We start from the raw sequence: 23,826 nt of genomic DNA, 5'->3' as shown, positions 1-23,826 counted from the left end.
AGCATCATAGTTTTCGAAAGATAATAAACACCACAAACAATAAGTAAGAATTATTTCCAGTACCGTGCACTTAAATTGATTACCACGAGGCTTGAGGATACAACACGCAAATCACAACTAATACGCATAAATGGACTTGAAATTTTAATAATTGATCATACTTACATATCCCACTATTGGGTATTGAATATTATACTATAATTTTATATCGATGTTTTTTTATATGATAAAGTAAATCAATACAATTGTAGATTAAATACAATTGTAAGATTGTAAATCTTGATACAATTGTAGATTACATTATTGAGAGATTAGGTTTTGCAGCAGGGTTTCTTGAGCTGTTATCCTGTCCTTGTCTTCGCGCCGATTAGTGATGCCTACCGCCAAATCTCTCTAGTTCTCGCTGTTCGCGTGAGTTTCTCGTGTTGGGTGATGTAAGAGCGGACAGAGCTGTGATTGGCTGGAGAAGCGCTGGCCAAGGTCAAGCCAGTCGTCTGCATCCTCTGAGGAGAAAACGCACACATAGAAACGTAATCTGCTTGCAAGTGACAGTTTTTTTAAAATAAAAGAGAATTAAACTGCTTGAGCCGCATACAGCCAAAATAATGTACAAACGAGTTTATGACAAAATAATGAAGAATTCGTCGTTTCGAAAGCGACGAAACTCTTTTTTTTTTTTCTTTCTTTATGACAGTGGGAGGGCGATAGCAGGTAGCAAGCAAGACGACCCAGAAAGTTGCACGTGGTTTGAATCCTTGCAAGGCGGAAAAATTGTTGCATGTCCCTTTCAAGACTGTTTACATGTAGAGTTGCAAGATTTTTTTTTTAAACGACAGCTACAAGATTTTGTGGCATGGCAACCTAGCTTTTAAGTATTCAATTGGTCGGTTAAATTGGAATTCAACATCCCTTTAAGCACCGAAGCTATATGAGACGTGGACCTACAGTTTAAAATGAAATTCAAACCAAAGTAATATATTCAAAATTCGTTGCTCTCTCATCAAGAATCAAAGCCAAGATCCCGCGGACCAAAGATGTGCGCACTAGCCATTGGACCAGCAGGGTCGAAACGACGTATGAGAAATGAGGAAGCCGCCTGTTTTTTCCTACACCATACCCACGTTCAGTACACGAATTCAATGAACATAGAATGGAAAAGTGAAACTGAGTGTGAATCGAATCCAGGTCTGGGGGCGCGGTGGCTCAGTGGTAGAGCGTTCACCTCTGGTGCTTGGGGTCCCGGGTTCGATCCCAGCCCCCGCCAAGTGAACTTTGTGGTGGACAAACACCGTGCTCGTGGGTTTTCTCGGGGTTCTCCCGTTTCCTCCCACTTTCTTCATTCCACCATTTCACTCATCTCTCATTATCACCGTCTCCTTTAGCCTAACCGGCATAACCGTGGGACGTAAAACTCAACGATTTCATTTTTCGAATCCAGGTCTATGTTTTAGGAGCCAAACATACTAAAAATAATACAAAACTTACGATTTTTCTTTTTGCTTGTTCTTCATGAGTGAAAGGAGATAATGAAATGTAACTTATCACTATCATAGATAATGTTATTCTACAACAGAATATATGAACCTCAAGAATTTTCAGTGCTGCCATCTATTGAAATTACAGTGTTGCCAGAATAACAATTCCTCCAAATTCTAAGTTAAGGCAGCGACTAGAGGAACGAAGTCAACTGCATTTGATTACGTAACATGTTGTTTTGGTATCCTGTGAACTACTCTTTAAATAACATTATTATTTAATTTTAATAACTGTATGTTAAAACTATTTTGTTTATTACAATCTAAATATAACTATTATTTAAAATGTAGTTCACAGTACTATTATTTAAAAAGTAGTGCAGATGATACGTAATCAAATGCAGTTGAGTTCGTTCCTCTAGTCGCTGCCTTAACTTAGATTTTGGAGGAACTGTTACTATGGCAACACTGTAATTTCAATGGATGGCAACACTAAAAATTCTTCAGGTTCATGTTTTCTGTTGTAGAATAACATTATCTATAATTGTGGTAAGTTGCATTTCATTATCTCCTTTCACTTATGAATAAACAACTAAAAGAAAATGGTAAATTTTATATTATTTTTAGTATGTCAGGCTCTTAATGTGCTTGTGCACTAACAGCTACGTCACCCAGTCTACTTCCTTGTTAGTTACGCATTTGCGTTCATATTAATGTTTAACCATTCAAACCACATAGATTGCAAGGTTTTCCGTACTGCAATGAAAATTCAAACAGGGAAAATATGTGAGGCTAAGCCAGGAATCGAACCCAAGTATTAGCTTATCTTTCCAGTCATCCAATTCGTTCCTGAACGGCCATACACCTTCCCTTCTTGAGATCACTGCTCATTCTATCGGGTTGTGTCCTATTATACCTAGATAAACGACGACATATTAACGAACACTAACGAGATACAGGAGGGCACTGTGGTTCAGTGGTAGAACCCTCACCTGTGGTGCAAGGAGTCCCTGGTTCGGTCGCAAGCCGTATGGGGTGAACAACATCGTGTCCGTGTTTTTTTTCGGAGTTCTTCCGTTTCCTCTCACATTCAGCCAATTATTTTCATTATCAGAGGGGCCGCGGTGGCTTAGTGGTAGAGCGTTCACCTCTGGTGTGGAGAGTCCTTAGTTCGATCCCAGTTCGCGCCAAGTGAGCTTTGTGGTAGACAAACACCGTGTGCGTGGGTTTTCTCTGGGTTCTCCCGTTTCCTCCCACTTTCTTCATTTCATTCATTTCTCATCATCACCGTATCCTTTTGCCTAGCCAGCATAACCCTGAGATGTAAAACTTAATTTGTCATTATCAGTGCTTCTCTAGCTCAAAGGTTATATTCGTGGGACCTTAAATAAGAAATAATTCCATTTTAACTGTGACGATTAAACAGTTATTAGGTAAGAAATCATAAAGCAGCTGATTTTATCGTTACGTTATAGGCACTCATTAATACGGCAGACACTGTTTTATCCAAGCACAGCATGAATTGTGATACACTCCGCATGGTCAGGATAGTGAGCAACCTCGAAAGAAAATGAGTAGTAATCAGAGACCTAACTAGGTAGCGGAGTGATTAGCATACCGACATAGTGAGCCGGAGATTCGGGATTCGATTCCCAATCCAGTCCATTTCTTCACGGAGTTTCATTAAAATCCGAAACAACGACACACTTATAATGTCTGTCAGATTTAATCATAAATGATAGCCATCAGTTTTTTAAAAAAATTAAATTCTAGAGTACATGTCTATTCAAGCCCAAAGGATAAAGCTTCTTAGTTTAGATAATGATTTTTGCGGAAGTCCCTATGTGTATCACGTGCATTTGTGTCCTTAAATAATAAAGCATGGTGAAGTCCTGTCTTTTCATATCCAGATTTAAATGTGTTGGCATTTATGTTATTTCTCAGAAATTAGCACGTTTTTAAAGATCAAGTTCCCTGATATTAATGTTATTTTTCATACAGGAATTTGTAAATGGGTTTGAGAGACAAAAGATGTAAACTTCTGAGAATCTGTGTATATTATATTGAAATTGAATACGAGGGTAAGACGGAAAATACGTTTCCCTTGGAGACTACGGTTTATGCAAGATGTTGGCGCATTTGTCATACCTCTCTACAAGGTTTTTTAAAACTTCCTTGACAAAAATGCGTCCTGGATGGAAAAATTTCCATGGACTGTCTTCGCTTCATCATTGGTTTCAAAGTACTTTCCGTTGAGAGCCGCCTTCGATACCGGAAAGAAATGGAAGTCGCTGAACGCGAAGTCGGAACTGTACGGTGTATGGGCAAAACGCTCCCAGCCTAGGGTAGGAAGATAGTTTGGCGTTGCAACCGCCAACGTCCAAAAGAGGACACTAGATGCCATTAGGCCAGGCCGCTTCCTACGAATTGCACATTTCAGTCTTGCCATTGTCTGACAATACCCCTGAGCATTGATTGATCCAATCTTCATCTTACTTGCCGGGTAAAGAAGGGGATTCCCATTGAAATTTTGTGTTAGCATTGAGATTGCACCATCTGCAAGAGTTGGATCGTATGTCACCAAATGAGTTCTCGCATTAAACAGATGATGTGTTGGTCTTACTGATTTGCGATCGTTATTTCCTGACTTCCCTTCGTGTGTATATATTGTTACTCTGACTTTCAACTTTATTTTGAGGATATTGAAATCATTCATGAATTGAAATTAGGAGTCAGATGAAAATCTTACAGTGCGTTAATATTAGAGATATAGCTATGAAAGTTTGCAACAATGACAGGACAGACAAATAACAACATGCTCTGTAACATTCTCGTAAGAAAAACAATCTGTCACACAACTGACGCAGTTGTTCCATTCACTCACATTGACTGTGTGAGTGAGTGTTTTTTTGTATTTAGTCCTTTTTGCAGCGCCGAGGTTATGAAGGACGAAGCCTATTATTAACATGGGCTCCGAACCACGACCGAGTATAATCCCTTCCCCACTACACTATTTCGCCTATAGGAGAGCTGGATTACAGGATCATGCCACCATTTGTGACATTAGACTATGTGATAGGCGTGAATCACGTACTTAACTTTTTGTTCTTCGATGAATTCCAGTGGGTTTTATCCCTTCCTGGTGAAGCAAGTAATAGTGTCAAACATGTACACCCCGTGAAGAAGTTTGGTTTGTATGTCGTGATATTTTGTCAACCAATATTGAAACCGAAAGTGGTAGTAGGTTTCTACCACCCGATTTTAGTAGAGATGAGAGTAGAGATAGAAGATAACCTTGGGACGCTTAATTGATTGCAGGAAACTGCTTCTCGCTATCTACGAGGGTTGTACCGAAAGTAAGGTTCCCATATTTTTTACCAATAGAAAACCTTGTTTATTGTTATTAATTTATACATCGTTTGGAAGCTTACACTGTTGTCTATTTTTCAACATAGTCTCCATTTTTTTCAACACACTTTTGAAGACGGTGCTCCAGCTTTTGTATTTCTAAGTCGAAGAAGTCTCCCGCCAATCCTTTAAGGAAGCGTGTGACCTCTGCTCGGACTATATCGTCGCTTTTGAAGCGTTTGCCACCTAAGTGTTCATTTAGCTTGGGGAAGAGGAAAGAACAAGTTCACGGACAGTGACCCTCCGATCTTTGAGCAGCTCACTATTGATCCTCTGGACAATCGCATCCGACACCGGCGGTCTTCCACTTCGTTCTTCATCGTGAACTTCGGTGCGACCCTCAGCAAAAGCCCTGCACCATTTGCGTGCTGCACGGACATACACTCTTCACCATAAATCTCAGTCAGTTGCCGATGAACCTCTACGGGCGGTAACTTCCTTGCGTGGAGAAACCGGATTACTGCTCGAACCTCGCACTTGGCGGGGCGGCGATCAACACTTCCATCTCTGACGGCTGCCAAGCGAACACTGAGCGACCTGAAAAAATGGAGACTATGTTGAAAAACAGACAACAGTGTAAGCTTTTGAACGATGTATAAATTAATAACAATAAACAATGTTTTCTATTGGTAAAAAATATAAGAACCTTACTTTTGGTACAACCCTCGTATTACAGCTTCTGTTCTTTGACTATCAACCTTAAAACCGGAAGTTTTATTATATGACGATCAATATTAAAACCGGAAGTGGCTAATTTGTACTACTTCTGGTTTGAATAGTGGATTAAGAGAAGAAAATGCATCTTTAAACGCTTCCAAAAAACGACTTCTCGATATATCTACTGTTTTTACTGTTGGTAGATCACGTTGAAACTGGAAGATATAACAAATTTCTATCACTTCCACTTTTACTAGAGAGTTAAGAATGGAAATAAAATGCATTTTAGGGACGTTTAATCGATTACACAAAACTCCTCGCTATCTATTGCCGTTTTCGCTCTATAGCGATGAACTATAAAGCGGAAATGGTTAGGGATATTGCTTCCACCAATGAACTTGATTTATAACTGTGGATCCTCTACATTCTGACCAAATTTAGTGGTAAGTAAGTGAGTTTTTCTAGCGGAGGGACGGACACACGGATAAGATAAATATATAAACCAAACTCCTTAAAAAGGAATAATAACGTTGTTCATCTCTGGCGCATGCTGCCAGAGGTGTTTCACCAGATTTACACCACTGCTGTGCTCTCGTGTAGTATTCCAACTTGGTATGTACTTCCACCAGTTTGCTACTCTTGAAGCCATGTCTATTTTTGTTGCAGGCTTTCACGACAATTGCAGTTGTTTCTAAATTTTCCACTTCATTTGACTCCTCTTCGTAGTATTCTACGAAGTATTCTATAAAATAAATAATTTAATGATAAATAAAGGACACGTAATTGTTGCAGGCTGTTAAATTACGAAAAGTGATGCTTAAGAGCCAAAACTGTTTCAGTGAACTCTGGCGAATATTGGTACAAAACTGCTTTTCACATCTTTTAATTCGTTCGAAACATCTTCATTTAAAATAACTGATAGTCACAAACTTGCTGGAAGTGCAAAAACTTGTTCTTTTTACTTCAAGTTGGGTATATTATTTTCTTCTACTGGTTGTAATTACGATGAATCTTTAGTAAGCATTTTATTAACGTTGCCAGATCTAAATATGTACACTCATGTCCAAAATTATTGTCGCATGTCTATAAGTATTTTGTTGTAGAAATATAATTTGATAACGAATTCGCCCGGTAATTCTTATGATGTTAGTATGTGTATAATCGGCAAAGACATATATGTGGCAAATTTCATGTCAAAAGAGCAGTAAATAACAACAATAAAACGAAAATAAAGCTTTCTTGCCCATCGTATTTATAATTCTTTTCCTATGAAATTTATCACAAATATACATTTCCCTATTATACACATAGTATCAGTATTAAAAGTACCCTGCAAAATCATTATCAAATTATATTCTTACAAGAAGACAGTTATAGATAAGCGACAATCATTTTGGACATGAGTGTACATACAATTTGGTAAGTAACCAGAATTTTACTTGGCCCTTAATACACGTCCTATTGAGTAAGCATCCTTTTCAAATAATGTAAGGATTTTTAAAATCTGATATTTTATTGTATTATAACTTTCCTAGAAGTTTTTTTTTTTTAAATCTTAGGTGCATATTAAATTAGTAATCAAAACGGTTTGTTAATGTACTTAACAGTAAATATATATATACCGGTACTTATAAATTACACATAATATGAAGTAATTGCTATCGTTAGAACCAGAGAAACTAACTTGATGTTTGAAAACTGGGGCCGCGGTGGCTCAGTGGTAGAGCGTTCACCTCTGGTGTATGGGGTCTCGGGTTCCAACTCTGCTCCTGCCAAGTGAACTTTGTGGTGGACAAACACCGTGTGCGTAGGTTTCTTCGGGGCTCTCCCACTTTCTTCATTCCACCATTTCATTCATTTCTCATTATCACCTTCTCCTTTAGCCTAACCGGCATACGCGTGGGACGTACAACTCAAAAGATTTCATTTCAATTTTGATGTTTGAAAACTATTAAACAAACGTTATTACGTGCAAATATTGTTTTAGTTTATATATATTTGTTTCATCTGTCAGCTGTCTGTCTCAATTCACCGAAATACACTAATTGCATGCTTGATTTAATACAGCGTGTCCCACATAAAACCGGTACGCCTCACGCACGCGATTCAAGTAACACTTTAACAGCAACAATGAATTAACTAACAAGATTATAGTAACGTTAAACAGTTACCTGTTTATGAGAGATGCTGGAAATGGTGGCCAATGTGCATCCAGGCATCGCTGACCTTGTCTGATGACGTTACCAGCAACAAGTGTAGTTGTGCAGGCGTAATATTGTTAATTTATCTAGAAATGTTTCGCTTAAGATCGTCTATTGTGTGAGGATTCTCAGCATACATTTGCTTTTCACATGCCTTTAAGTAAAATTCCAAAAATGGAAACTGCTCCATTTCTGTCACAAATTTTCCTTGTTACCACAAGCACTGGTTCAACACATAACACACTGCAACAACTCAACAGTACGAACTTCTCACAAAAACTGACGCACGAATACATTGCTGCACTCAACTTTCCGATAAAATGCAGTGTAGCCAACTTTCAAGACAGTGTTGTCATCCCACAACCAATTTAAACCGGTTTTATGTGGGACATTCTGTAGAATGCTTATTCAATACTCATTTAAAGAAGTACTTACCTCAAAAGCATCAGAATTTTAGTGAAAAGAGTAAATTCAAGACACGGATAAAAAGAAAAAAAAAAGAAAGAAAGAAAAAAAGCTGGCTGATTGCATAAACCATTTCTAAGGTACATTTTAAAGTATGTTTAACCTAAGTGTGGTAACGATTAGAGTGAGGATGCAGATTTCGAATTTGCAGGCCAAAAAATAATGTTGTTAGATACAGTTCCTGTTTTGTCACTTTTCTTCAACCAATTGCACTAATTCATTAATAAAATGAAACATAGGTAAATAACGAGATTTGCAATCAATGTTTCTTTAAATAACCTATTACTATCACTCGTTTGATTTTTTCCCGGCGACTGTTTTTCGTATTCCACTTTAATCAGTAGGTCCTGTCTCATATAGCCTCGCTCCTGAAACTGACATTAAACTCAAAATCAACTCAGCTCATTTGATCTTTTTAAAAAATTATTGGTTTAATATTAAACAAAAATCTAAAACCAATATTTGAACTGACAGAGTACAAGAGTATTTCATTGCATTATATGGATAATGTATGTTGGGAACTGTTTTGTATCAAATAGACACTCCATATCTATTACGTAATGTTTAGAATCTGATGTTGCTGTTCTGTTATATTTTCGGTCTCCTGTTGAATCAAATTATTTTTCTTAGTATTAATTAATATTGTGTTTGATTCCCATTAAATATCATTGAATGTATCAATTTGATTACATAGTTTTTTCATGTGAATATATGTTCCTTTTAGGTGTAAACCCGGAATTGCTGGACACAGTTCTGTTCACGTCTTCAGATAAACCGGAAACGAAGCATTGGTATAACGTTTTGCTAGTGGAACGACTGATTAAGATCATATCCACCAGTTGCCAGCCAAGTGAGTTTGGGTTTCCTTTCTTTTTGAAATGTAGTCATAACTACACTTAGAGTGTATGCTTTACTTAGATAGGCCAGTATTAAACTTATCTGTTTCGTAAGAGAAACCTACTTTCCATATTTAACTGATGGGTACCAAAATTCAGGCCTTATTTGAATTTGGCACCATTTGTGCGGTAAGCCATTGCCAACGAAAAAAAAAAAAAAAACTTGACAGCTGACAGTTTAGGGTTATTAAAAGTGTAGCGTGAGAAGAAAGAACAATGTGTTCCATTGTGGAGCAATATTTTTAAAATAGTGAAAGTTTGGCAGATTCAGTTTGCAATTTTCGTACAAAATGTGGTCGGAATAATGATTTAAGTTCATTAACTGAGAAGAAATTAATTAAAATATTTAGGGTGACTGGATTAATTTGTGATTTTAAATAGTCTGGCCGTCCTTCAAAAAGTCATCCAACATAAACCAACGAAGCAGTTAGTGAAAGTGTTGCTGAGAGTCCAGAAACATCAATTCGGCACCATTGTCAAGAATTGAACTGTTTCAAGCAGCTCTCTACAGCGTATTCAGCTGTGGCTATCGCCACATGATAAACCAGATTTTTGTGCCTAAATTGAGAAATGGGGGCGCGGTGGCTCAGTGGTAGAGCGTTCACCTCCGGTGCTTGGGGTTCCTGGTTCGATCCCAGCTCGTGCCGTGTGGATTTTGTGGTTGACAAACACCGTGCTCGTGGGTTTTCTCGGAGTTCTCCCGTTTCCTCCCACTGTCTTTCCACAATTTCATTCATTTTTCATCATCATCATCTCCTTTAGCCTAACCGGCAAAATCGTGGGACGTAAAACTAAAGATTTCATTTTTATAACTTGAAAATGAAATGAAATTAAATCTTTGAGTTTTACGTCCCACGATTATGCCTGTTAGGCTAAAGGAGACGGTAATGATGTGTAATAAATGAAATGGTGAAATGAAAACAAAGTAGGAGGAAACGGGAAAACCCCGAGGAAACCCACGCACACGGTGTTTCTCTACCACAAAATCCACACGGCACGAGCTGGGATCGAACCCGGGACCCCAAGCACCAGAGGTGAACGCTCTACCACTGAGCCACCGCGGCCCCTTTTTTAATATTGAGAAACATAGATGTGTACAACATGATGTTTCAACAAGACGGTGCCTAATGCCATATACCCCATACTCATTTCCTGGTGAGCTCCTTCGTGGCTAAGCGGTTAGCGTACGCGCCTTTGGCGTGAAAGACCCGGGTTCGATTCCCGGTGGGAGCTCATGTGGTTCGGATTCCACGTTAATCAGTAGGTCCACGTCTCATATAGCCTCGCTGCTGAACGGGACGTAAAACTCATAATCAACTCAACTCATTTCCTGTTGATGTAATTTCCCTTTTTGGTGATCAAAATTGGCCGCCCAGATCATGCGATTTAACGCTGTTGGATCGTTTTTAAACTTTTTAAAGGTTTGTGTTAACAAGTCCACGACTACCCACATCTTGAAAGAGGAAACTGTGGGCTGTATTAACGAAATTCAGCTACATTTATGCAAAACAGTCATGGAAAATTTCAATAAGAGTCCATATGTTCTAGCAAAGCCGTGGAGTCCGTTTATACCATACATAATCCTATACGTATGCTGTATGAAGCAATAAAAAAATTTACAGTTTTTAATTATAAACTGTGTAGTCTGTCAAAAGTATTTCTTGCGTGAATTTTAGGACACACTTTGCAAGTGTATAGAAAGGTAAAATGAGATTATAGTGAAAGATACTTAACAGTTCAGGCCTTCCGTGTTTCTTTTGATTACATTTTCTTAAGCGATATATAGAGTCCTCCCCAGTGGTGTAGTGGCTTGCGCGTATACCTTTAGTACATATGGTTCCGTCTCGAATCTTGGTGGGAGAGTCCGAAAATTTGACAATCATTCACTTTCAATAACCATCTATCTCCTTTAGCCTAAAGAGCATAAACGTTTTACGTTACACTAAGAAATAATTCATTTTAGTTTCATATTATATATATATATATATATATATATATATATATATATATATATATATATATATATATAGAGAGAGAGAGAGAGAGAGAGAGAGAGAGAGGGGTGGTGAGTTACCGAATAATCATGAACCTCAAACCCCGTTATACTCATCATTTGAGAAATGCAGTGCATCCTGCGTTTTTTTTTTTTTAAATACTTTTAACAAATTACATCACAACAGGAAAGAAAAGAACATTTCAGACACACAGTGAACAATGTCTCATCTGTCTAAACAGAATTTTTGTGCACCAATAAGGCAATAAGGCTAAACTTGCTGCACTTAATACTTGAACATTTGCTAGTTGAATGTACATGGGCTCTACTGAAACAAAATAGTAAACCGAATTTTAAAATTGAAGAAGTTGTGCAAATTTGATTTCATGCCCTTCTAATACAAAGATAGAATACTACTAACAATGCGATGGTTTAGTAGAGGTACTTCCTTTCCCCACCCTTACAAACATTACCCTAATCTATGGTGGGTGCAGAATGTTCCCTAGTAACGGACTTATAGTAATTATTACGACAATGACAACGTTCCTGTATGCATAGAAATAAGATGGATTTTCTGTTTATCAAACTTAGTACAATGAACCTTAGATTGAAATGGATGAATCATACAAATAAAAATGAAGAATTTCCCGTACGGTACAAATAAAAGAATAATAATTCCACATACAAATAAAAGAGAAGAATAACTTCCCATACAAATAAAAGAGAATAATAATTCCCAATACAAATAAGAGAAGAATAATTCCCCATACAAATAAGAGAAGAGAATAATTCCCCATACAATTAAGAGAAGGTTAATTCCCCATACAAATAAAATAGAGTAATTCCCCATAGAAATAAAAGAGAAGGATAATTCCCCATACAAATCAAATAGAAAGTAATTCCCCATAAAAATCAATTGGCTAACGAGAAAGATGAAGAAAATCTGTTTTTTTTTTTATGTAATTTATTTCTGTTGCGAAAGGAGAAACACTTAGCTAGCTGACAGGATGCATAACACAATAAGCAAAGCATCTAAATGGGAGTCCTAAGACGTAGAGGTTTTAGACACGATTTTTTCCCTTCTTCAGTACTTCATATTCTTGAAGATAAATTGTCTATTATTTTGAACATAATTAACTTACAACAATAGGAAAATTTCCAAGACTTTTTCACTCTAGTTTTCATGTGAGAACTATTAGGAAAAAAAACTAAAGGACAAACTATGCGTATATACGAATATATTTTCAATATATTTCAGTTCCCACAATGTGTTTTGTTTCCTTCCAGATTGTCGTGTGCGTCTTGTAACTCTAGAGCTGACAATTCGACTCTTGATGCAGCTTGTAATGAAAAATGGATGCAGCTATCTCCATGACTGTCATCTGGCAGCAATTGAAGGGGCCAAGGAGGAAAGCACGTCACTCCTACGAAATTTCTATAAGGTTAAAATTTTATAACATTTTGTGTCATCGTTTTATTTATTTCTATTTGTGATTCCTGAAAATACTTGTAATTCCTAGCTTTTTGGCTCTTCCCATTTTTACGCTGTATTTTTTTCACACAGCACTGAAACTACTAAAACTTAGGAAAAGAATATCCGCATTTTAAGAGCTGTTACACCAACGTGTAACAGACCGACTCTCGGTTGTTTACATTGGGTCCGTATTGTAATGTTTACCGGTTGAAGTCGAAGTTGGTTCCCGCATAGTATTACTGTGCCCAGTTTTGTTACGTGTAAGTTTACACTAATTTAATGTTAATTCGTTTTGTATTGTTAGTACAGGGGATGGCACAAAAGAATACATGTACTCAATCTTGATATGAGATACGCACGTAAACACATCCGGAAATTTAATCTAAAATTTGAGTATTTTTCTTTAAATCTAGTTCTTACCGATTCACTTCAAACCATGTAACCGTTTCTTTACAGTCTATACAGTATTTTAGAACAATTAATATAAGTAAAACCAAGTAATACTAAAAATTCTACTCAAAATATTTACCCACTGTTTTCCTTGTGCTTGGGCTGTTGTTTATGTTCTTGAAACAAACCGTCATGGCGGGTTTTCTGGTTATTGCCGCGAGAGGGCGTTCGAATCGCTATACGTGAAGATAACAGTTTTAAATATGGCGTTCTGGTAGTAGTCATAAGTTCTTCGTTGCCATAGTGAAAAATAAATAACTACCAGAAATAATTAAACCCCTATTGATAAATTATTAGATAGGATTTTTGGTAAGTTAGATATTAGAAATAGATATAGAGATTTATTATTTTTACGGTTAGGTGCTTGTATCGATATGTATTTATGGTAAAATTGTGCTAATTATAGTCAAAGATATAATATTAAAAACCGCGTTTATCAAGGCCTGGCTACGAGTGTAAGATGACGCAGTGAATTGATAGATTTCAGTGTATAAGAACGATGGCTTAGGTTAGCTCCTCCAAAATTTAGAAATTTCGCAACTAAAAGTGCAATTCGGCCTTCAACCTAGTTAAAATTATAATTTAGAATAACCTGATATGTTATTTGGAAGAAAATAGATATTGAGGAGCCTAACCGAAGTAAAAATTTAGTAAAACCTTCTTTCGGCTACAAGCCATCGGATGTCATCTCCGCCATTACTAGACATATACAGTAATGGAGTGGGAGATATAATTTATCGAAGTTGATGGCAGCGGCGTACCGGAAATACATCCTACAGCCGTGGAATGTAGAGCCAGTATTCCGGAGGAATTATCTCTCGATTTTTAAATAAGCAAGTAGATGAAACCTACTTTGCGAAGTTGGAGTTTGATCACCCAGCTTAACCTGTGGACTATTCTGTGAAACCTGCGGATAATTGGGTAACATCCATTTTCTTATTTTTCTATAAACAGTATAGCAGTTCAACAAATGGCATCTTTAAGAATCAGGATGGGTAACTAAATTAAAGGGCGTTACGCGTCTCTGAACTTATCAATCGTCGTCCACTCATATACAAGCATGTATAATTGAATTACTAAATCTTATGTGTGTCTCTACGTGAATTTGAAAATGTGTATGTTGATAATAGGGTAATACTTTACTTTGTACGCACCTTTCGATGGCAACGTACCTTGAGAATTTTGAATGTCTAGGTTAGATAGGGTTATGTTAAACACATTGCTGAATTATGTTTCATAATAATGTTTATTTCGTGAAATATTTGTTGTAGGTTAGGTTAGGTCTAAAATTGTAAATGTGTGATCCATAGTATTTATGTAGGTTAAGTTAGGAGATTTTTTTTTTTTATCCATGTTTCTAAATTTAATACGTGCCTTTTTATATATCGCAATGTGATATATGTTATTTTGTTAGGAAAACCTTTACTATGAACGCACCTATGAATATTTCGTATCTGAGAATTTAAGTGCTTTGTAATCCTTGTCATTTGATTTAAGATTGCTCCGTGATGTATGTCAGTTGTAAACATTATGATGAAATTTCTTTGAGAGTGCTCTAATATATTAATGTGTCCTTTTAGTAGTATTTGTGATACATGCGTGTAGGTTAGAAAAAAGGAAAATTTCCATTTCTTACGTATAGAGCCGGTAACAATTGTGATTTGAGCGTGCTCTCCTATATTTTGTCGTGTGTCCCTCTGATATTAATTTGTGATGTATTTTGTATACGTGCTAGCCATATTTTGTCGTGTGCTCTGTGATACTACCTTGTGATACATTTTCATATAGTTAATACGTGTAATGTCGGTAAAATTGTACTTTGAACGTGTCTTTTTTTTTACTATTTTGTCATGTGCCCTTTCATAGTGCTTCTTAATACATTAGTAGTTTAAAATCTTCTTTCGTATGTCTTATCACATTGCGTTGCACCATATATATATATATATATTTAGTTTTGTAGGTGAGGGAAAATTGAACGTAACGTGTCCTCCGATGATGATATCATATCATGATGAGTGCGAATAATCGGTCTGTGCCGATGCGGGAGAACTTTACTCTGGACATACCTCCGGAGTTCGATATTACTATTTATAAAATACTATTTCGTGCTACGTTTGTTTATTTTTCAGTTTAGGTAGATATTTACTTTGAACGTGCCATAATTACGGTGCGAAATTAAATGTTCGTGCCTACTTATATATTTGCCTCATCGGAAACCAATAGTGTTGAAATGTTTTTCAACTTGCCACTCTCAAGTAGAATATGATTCCTTATGCGTATCCATCCCTCTATAAGTTTAATTAGTTGTAAACAAAGATAATAAGTTAAAATTGATAATAATTCTTTAAAAGGCGTTTCAGTAATTGGACCCTGTCGAGTATATGTAGATTTTATTTTATTTTTTTTTTTTCGTCCTCGCTAGACATTTGTAAATGTATCATTTTCATTAATAGTAGGGCTTTCATATTAAATGTATTATGCGAATGATGCATAGGCTAACGTAAAGTAATACATGACTAAGTAAAGTAATAATATAAGTAATACATAATACATACTCATATTTTTTTATTATTGAAAATGGAATTGTAGTAGCGATGATATTGCCTATGGCTGCATAATTTGCATGTTGTTTGATGAACGACAGGAACATTATAAGCAATGAACGCCCAATTAGAAGGGATGGATCGTCAATTCTTTGAGTGATAATGAGTTCTATATGTACTAATGAAATATGTTTGAGAATCTAGATATGTTAAAGCACTATAGCAACATCATTTCATAAAAATGTTGATAAAGTATCTTGGAGATACCACGATGGAGGCAAATGTTTAATAATAAATTTTTTTTAATCTGTTATAATGTAAATGTTAACAAATGGCACGAATAAACTAATCACGAAAAATTTAACTCTATGATTTCAAATATAATCTATAAACTTGAATTTATGCAATTCTAATTGCTCGGTTTTTTTTTTTTTTTTTTTTTTTTGTTTTTTTTTTAAATAATGTATCAGTTAAGCTGAATAATATTGATTCTTCTTTTATTCTTGGTTGGCCACAAAGCAAGAATTTGGAAATCTTCTGATGATAGATAGTAACTTCAATTTTCTTTTCTAAAGCTAACACAACCCAAACATTAAGTCTAATATAACCTTGATATTTTTTTTTTCTTTCAATACCCTGAGATGGTGTTGTAATAAACGTCTACTGATTTTTTTTTTTTTTGTGTGTGTGTGTAGGCATTAAACTTGTATTATATAAATGAAAAGAGGAAACAAACGATTTAAACTTATTTTTACACACCTTATCCTCTGTAGGTGCGAATTCAATAATATACAAAGAGTGAAAAAGTACACTACTGGACCGAGACTCGAACTCGGGATTTTCGGTCTACCGTACCGACGCGTTAATCACTACGCTACCCAGTCCTCTCCTAGAACCACCATACACTCTCTCACTCTTCGGTGTTCTTTCACTGAGACCACGTGTTTAAGTGAGTGTATGGGGGCTCTAGAAGAGAACTGGGTAGCGTAGTGGTTAACGCATCGGCACAGTACGCCGAAGATCCCGAGTACGAATCTCGGTCCAGTTGTGAACATTTCACTCTTTGTGTATTATTAAACATGTGTTTTCATAGACACTAGTGTGTCTTAAAAACTGCGATACAACGTAGATTTTACGTCAGTAACATTGTTAGTTCCATGTACCTTCATCCTACATGGCATAACCGTTAAACGTAAAACAGATTTTTTTTTTTTTCGCGTGTGATCTCTTAATGATAACTAAGATAATTAAAAGCATGAAATTATTTTGTTAGCATCTTTTATTTGTATTCAAGAATATTTCATGCATAATATATTTACTTGTTTTATATACGGTATTCCTTTCATTATGAATTCGTATATATAATATATAAATGAAAATTTCAGAGCGAAGAAATTTTTCTGGATATGTTTGAAGACGAGTACAATGAGATGAAGAAGCGTCCCTTGAATGTCGAGTGGCTGATGATGGATTCCAATATTCTGCTGCCTCCAACGGGAACACCCATGACTGGTATTGAGTTTAGCAAGAGATTGCCTTGTGGAGAGGTTAGTTCTCCATTTTTTGTCTTTGTCGTGTCAGCAGTTTTAACCTTTACGTGAATGTGTTGGAAAATAAATAGACATTAATAATTGCTAAACGAATTAAAATTCATCGTAACTTTGTGGTCGTAAAAATAATTATAAAATGTCGCAAGCGACTTTTCCTTTAACTCTAGAATGTGTTGAATAAGACTTTAGACATAAGTGTTTTGGCTGGATTCTTTTATTTATTTTCTTCCTTTGTAAAACATTATAAAGGTTTTTGTTGAATTTTGACTTGTTATTCTTAGGTGAAAGCCTGGAACACTCATGTGCAAAATACTCTTATATAGCATGATCAAAACAACCCATCCCATGCATTTGCAAACGTTGAAATAGCCATTTACAGTATAAGCAAAGGCTTTTCGACTGAAAACTTTCTAAATGTGGTTATTATATATTTGGTTTTTATTTCAGGTGGAAAGAGCTCGTCGTGCAATCCGCGTGTTCTTTTTAATCCGTGAGTTGTCTGGGAGCCTAGGAATGGAACCAGAGAACCAGCTGCCACTCACAAATCCTCAGTCATGCGTGCAGGTCGAAGATGTGTTAGATCTAAGTAAGTTTTTCTCTCCTTAACCCTTTTAAAACATGGCTTTTTTGGGGGGGGGGGGGGTGTAAATTATAGACTTTCAGTCAAGCGGCTTTAGCACCAGTCTTATTTATCCTAGGATCATCAAAAAAAAGATGAAATTTTACGTCCCACGTTTATGCCGCTTAGGCTAAAGGAGACGGTGATTATGAGAAATGAATGAAATGGGGGAATGAAGAAAGTGGGAGGAAACGAGAGAACACTGAGAAAACCCCCCGAGCACTGTGTTTGTCCACCACAAAGTCCACACGGCGCGAGCTGGGATCGAACCAGGGACTCCAAGCACCGGAGGTGAACGCTCTACCACTGAGCCACCGCGTCCTCCCAGGATCATGGTTCGTACCTCATTCTCCTCAGAGTAGAACAGCCTTTCAAATGGTACTATTCATATTTCACTATCACGTCCGCGAAGCGGGAAATTTTGAGAGAAATCGGTATTTTTGTGAAGTTTTTCTTTTCAAAATTTGAGCTCCTCTGACCCCCTCGCCCCCCCCCCCCCGTGTTAACGCATAGATATCAAAATCAGATGAGAAATACTAAGGGTATACTAAATTCTGTACAAAATTTCAAACTTTTATCTTGAATAGTAAGGGCGGGGAAAAGTATTTCCCAATGAGCCCTACAATGCCCCCAGATTACTCAAAAAGACCCGGATGTAATATAAAAGTTTCTTAAGACATCCCTATTTATCTTAGGGTCATGGTTCATACATCATTCACTTCAGAATAGAACAGACTTACAAACGGTACCATTCACATGTCTCCTTCATGTATCTGAGGTAGGAAAATCGCGAAAAAAGGGATTTTTTGTTAAAAATATCCCTTTCCTTTATATTCTTGTCACCCTGGACCCTCCTATTTTAACGCAGAGATCTGAAAAAAATATCAAAGGGTGTGCAAAATTTCAATCTTCTAAGTGCAAAACTAAGCCTGCCAAAAAATAATAAAAATAGGCATAACAAAAAATATCTTTTTTTAAAGTTATAACGTCATCACCTATATCTCGAAGCAGAAATGCATGAAACCGTATGTAACATGATGCCTCCATGCTTGGAAAAAAAGAAAAAAAAAAAACGGAAGTAAAAAGCTTTATTGGTCCTTTTTTAATCGAATAATAAAGACATTACCCAATATATTAAAAATATAATAGTATATATAATTTAAAAGAATTAAAAATAACCTTATCTCATCGTTTTACTAATGGACATTGTTAAATACAAGTTTTAAGGTTTATGTATTTATGTATGTAAAAGTAAAGAACATTGAGTATTATTTGGACTAGGGTAATCTCTTATTTTCACGCAGATACGTGTAACCAATAATACAAATTATTAAAATAAAATGTCTAATTTAAAACCTCATGGTTGCCCTTTAAGTGAAAGAAGTCAGATCATTAATGAAAGTAAATGATTGGAAAAGAATTGGCGAAATGAAAGTGTGGGAAGAAACGGGAGTTCGAAAGAACGTTGTGCACCTTAAGCTGACATGACCTAGGATGAACCGTGGGCCCCTCGTATCAGAGATGAAAGATCTACCAATCACATTGTCTCTTAATTCGAATTCGTGTTCGATGGCAAGCTCTTACTTTCTTCAAGCTGTTGCGTGATTTTGAGCGTATTTTTTTACCCGTTTCGAAGTACTGCAATAAATAGAAATACTATTGATACTTTATAAGCTAACGAGTGGGTATATATGCGAGCATTCTTGCATTACAATCAAAAGTTCGGGCAGCGGTGACGCTGTTGCTCCCGTGTCGTCATGTGACTTGTAGGTGGTGCTGGTTCTTGTAGTCCTGTTTACAAAGAGGAGCACGTGTAATGTTTATAAACACAAGCACGTGGCACATTACAATATCGTCAATTGTTATTAGTTCTTTTAACGACAGAAATGCTAAGTAAGTTTCAAATTATTCAATATGTGTTCCTTAGGGTTATTAACTAAATAAAAAGATAATTGAATCATAGTCTTTAGCAAGATATAAACTAATATTACTTGTTGTTTTTATTTTTCCATTAGATAACAGTGATTTAATCGCGTGCACTGTGGTGACAAAGGACAACCAGAAGATTCGTCGGTTCCTAGTCATTGATGTTATCCAGCTGATCCTTGTGGAGCCCGATAGCCGCCGATTGGGATGGGGAGTGGCCAAGTTTGTTGGATTCCTACAGGTGAAAATCTTTAAGTTTTACGTCCCATGGTTATGCCGGTTAGGCTAAAGGAGACGGTGATGATGAGTAATGAATGAAATGGTGGAATGAAGAAAGTGGGAGGAAACGGGAGAACCCCGAGAAAACCCACGCACACGGTGTTTGTCCACCACAAAGTTCACTTGGCGAGGGCTGGGATCGAACATTCCTACAGGTGAATGAGTTTTCTTAATTCAACTGTATAAATAAATTAACAGAATCTGCAGTTTATTTATTTTATTTTAAGTGTTACAGTATCAGAAAAGAGTAATAAATTCCAATTTTGCGTGATAAGACTATCCTATAAAAGTTATATGGGAAAATATGCTACAATACAGTATTAATACCATAGGGACGTTATACACAGTAATATTATAATTTCATTGTAAGTGCAATGTAAGGAAGTGTAATTATCGAAACAAGAGAAAATTCCAAACTGTATGGGACTACTTCTGATTTGTGTTTACGCTTGTATTACCGAGGACTTTATATTTCGGCCATGCGTGTGTACTGTTTCGACATACATTACTGAACTTGCCTTCCTCACTTCCAAACTTGGTATTTTAAGTTTCCTGTCGACAGTATAGGGGAAAATGGAAAACTCATCTTTACGAAACAAATTCAGAAGATCAGTTGAGGACATTTCATACATAAAGTTAGTCGGCACAGAAGGATTGCTACGTAAAGTGAAAATTATTCTGTATATATTCCTTGCAGTTATCAACTAACTACGTCTGATACACATTACAAAAGATTCACACTATTCAAGATTTCAATATCATTGCCATACGTTACGATATTCTTTCTGTCTCTTCAATTGGTATCAAAAGGAATATGTAGGACGAGCATTTAATAATATACTCTAAAAGTAGGTTGAAAACATCACGAGAATTGGGTCGCATCAATTCACATGTAAATTGATGCAGCAGCTTAACTAAAATACACTAATTATGGAAGCCAGCTAATAGGGTGCATTGATTATTTGCGATAGTCCTCGAGGTGTTTGTGTGTTTACTGAATTTTAATTTCTGGATCCATATAATAATGTTTCGTTATTCTGCCTTCTATTTATCATTCTGTATGTACTCCTTTTGGTACCAGAGCTCCTTCGTGGCTAAGCGGTTAGCGTACGCGCCTTTGGCGTGGGAGACCCGGGTTCGATTCCCGGCGGGAGCTCATGTGGTTCGGATTCCACGCTAATCAGTAGGTCCACGTCTCATATAGCCTCGCTGCTGAACGGGACGCTAAACTAAAATCAACTCAACTCCTTTTGGTACCAATTGAAAGGACCCAAAGTATGTCGATACTTAAAAGTGATATCGAAGGTTGTGGAATGGTGAATGTAAACTTATTCTAAAGTATTCTTGTTCTTTCGTAGAAATCCTATATGTCTCATACAGTTTGAGAATTTGCTGCCTTTCTACGCTTTTAATAACTATAACAAACAAAATTATATCTTCCATAAGGTTTTCATGCGGAGGCCCAAATTCAACTTATATGCCCCATTTGTTTATTGAAATGTTAAGTATGTATTTTAAATAATTTTAATATATTAAAAAAAAGTGTGGTATAGTATCTATAGCGTCGTTTATGTTTTAGGACATCGAAGTAACGGGTGATAAGGACGACTCGCGTTGTCTCCACATCACTATTCATCGTCCACTGTCTTCTAGCTCAACTAATCGTGTGCCTCTGCTCTCAGCTAAATTCATCTTCGACGACCACATCAGATGCATGGCAGCCAAACAAAGGTCAGTTGAATGTTTAAGGAATTTACTTTTAATTACTTGTCTCGTATACAATTATAAGGTTCTAAAAGATTCACAAGAATATAACACTAAACTTCGTGGCGCTAAAGCCCACAAAGGTCTTTAATCTGCTAAATGGCGTACCGACTCATATTGTTTGGTTTTCCAGACCGAAGTTGGTTTCTTCGTCGTATTAAAAAGGTCATTTCCAGATTTCCTTAAATTTTGCGCCTTTGCCAGAAATGGAACCCGAAACCACATGCTCCCCATGCAGGAACAGAAAGTAACCAACTATTCATCTATGAGGGAACATCTCCACGTAATACAGGGTTATTATAAATGATGGACCCATTTTTAAAGATGTGTATTTATTAAGGTACAAATCCAAAATGAACAATCTTTATACCAATGGAAAGTGGAAGTTTCAAAGTTTTTTTGCAATACATTATAAATGTTTAATGTGTCCACCGTCTGCTGCACGGCAAACATCTATGCGGTAGCTGAACTCGTCTCACACACGAGCAAGTGTATCTACTGTTACTGAGTGCACGGCAGCTGTGATACGGTTCCGCAGATTGTCCAGAGTTATTGGTAGAGGTGGCACGTAAACAGCTTCCTTAACATAACCCAATAAGAAGTAGTCACATGGGGCGAGATCAAGAGATCTCGGTGGCAAGAAGAGTAGAACCAGGTCATTTCCCCTGCGACCTATCCAGCGCTGAGGAAGGGATGCATTCAAAAAGCCTCCTACATGAAGGTGCCAATGGGGCGGAGCTCCGTCCTGTTGGAAAATGAAGTCCTGTGAATCTTCCATAACTTGAGGGAACAGCCATTGTTCCAACATGTCCAGGTACGTTGTTCCAGTTACAGTTCTTTCCGCAAAGAAAAATGGTTCATAAACCTTTGTACGGGATACTGCACAGAACACGTTTACCTTCGGCGAGTCTCTTTCGTGTTGCAATGTTAAACGTGGAGTTTGCAAACCCCATATGTGAACATTATGTCTGTTGACTTTTCCACTAAGGTGGAAAGTCGCTTTATCGCTAAAAATGACGCGCAGCAGAAACGTGTCATCCTCCATCATTCCTAACACATAACCACAAAATTCGAGACTCGTCTCTTTGACACTAGGGTTGAGAGCCTGCACAAGTTGTAACCGGTAGGGCTTGTACAGCAAATGCCGTCTCAGAACTTTCCAAACAGTTGCTTGGGGTATTCCGAGTTCTTTACTAGCTCTATTGGTAGACTTACGTGGACTGCGAACAAAACTTTCTTCAATACGTCTGACATCATCCTCTGACACACGCGGTCGGCCTGTGCTTTTCCCTCCCGACCCTCCGGCGCAGAAGACCCAGGTTCGATTCCCGGTGAGAACTCATGTGGTTCGGATCCCACATTAAGGTGTAGGTCCACGTCTAATAAACCTTTTGCTGAAAGGGACGCTAAGCTTCATCCCAACCAGCCAATAAAGAATAAATGGTGCCCCTTACTTGGGGCACACTATAGACCCTCCAAAGGCTAAATAAATATAAAGCTCCAAACTCTCTAGAAAGGAGTGATGTATTTAGTAATAATTTGGGTGATGTACTTATAGTAATAGACTGGGTGGAACCTCTTCGGCGCATTGGAACGAGAGTAGAACGAGAAAATAGAGAAATAAATCCCGGGAGTCAAACCCGAGTCATCCGGTAGATAGGTAGACGCTTGTTGACTACGCCACCACGACTCTACAGGGTGGCCACAAAGTCCCGTTATCCCTTGATAAATACTAAAGTAACTTTCGGACAAGGTTTCAACGAGATCCTCCCCCGAAACAAACACTTTTACGATGGAAACAGACACATTATTCGCCATAGGAAGTGTGAAGGATAAGGGAAGAAATGGCACCGTTCAGACGAGCGAAACCATTTCGTTTCGTCGCGGCGTCCGTGGAAAGATTGCCGCCACCTGTGATAATGCACATTGGGGGTTCATAAAGGGCATCGTTGCACAAAACCGTAACGTTACCACTGCCGAACTGACAGAAGCTATGAAACAAGTTTTAACTCAAGTTACACTTGCAATGCTCCGCAAACTGTCGCACAGAACCTGGCGGCGTATGAGAATGACTGTCGACAGACTGATCCTTTGGACACTTAATGTTTCCTATCTTAATAAAACTT

General features: G+C 37.1%; 1 protein-coding gene across 5 annotated transcripts in view; it reads left to right on the top strand.

Moving 5' to 3' along the window:
* ema (C-type lectin domain containing ema) overlaps window positions 1-23,826 on the top strand; it is a 92,850-nt gene that overhangs the window by 43,585 nt on the left and 25,439 nt on the right. For all 5 annotated transcript variants that reach the window (XM_081732298.1, XM_081732300.1, XM_081732301.1 and 2 more), the window contains 6 exons: window positions 8,931-9,056; window positions 12,383-12,537; window positions 16,948-17,109; window positions 17,560-17,698; window positions 19,747-19,898; window positions 21,516-21,667. In XM_081732298.1, the coding sequence (XP_081588424.1) occupies window positions 8,931-9,056; window positions 12,383-12,537; window positions 16,948-17,109; window positions 17,560-17,698; window positions 19,747-19,898; window positions 21,516-21,667 (886 nt within the window). The remainder of the gene's footprint in view (window positions 1-8,930; window positions 9,057-12,382; window positions 12,538-16,947; window positions 17,110-17,559; window positions 17,699-19,746; window positions 19,899-21,515; window positions 21,668-23,826) is intronic.

This window comes from Thermobia domestica, chromosome 11 (assembly GCF_964235325.1).
Source record: "Thermobia domestica chromosome 11, izTheDome1.hap1.1, whole genome shotgun sequence".
Classification (NCBI taxonomy): domain Eukaryota; kingdom Metazoa; phylum Arthropoda; class Insecta; order Zygentoma; family Lepismatidae; genus Thermobia; species Thermobia domestica.
Note: the sequence above shows the minus strand (reverse complement) of the source record. Positions and strands in the feature narration are given on the sequence as shown.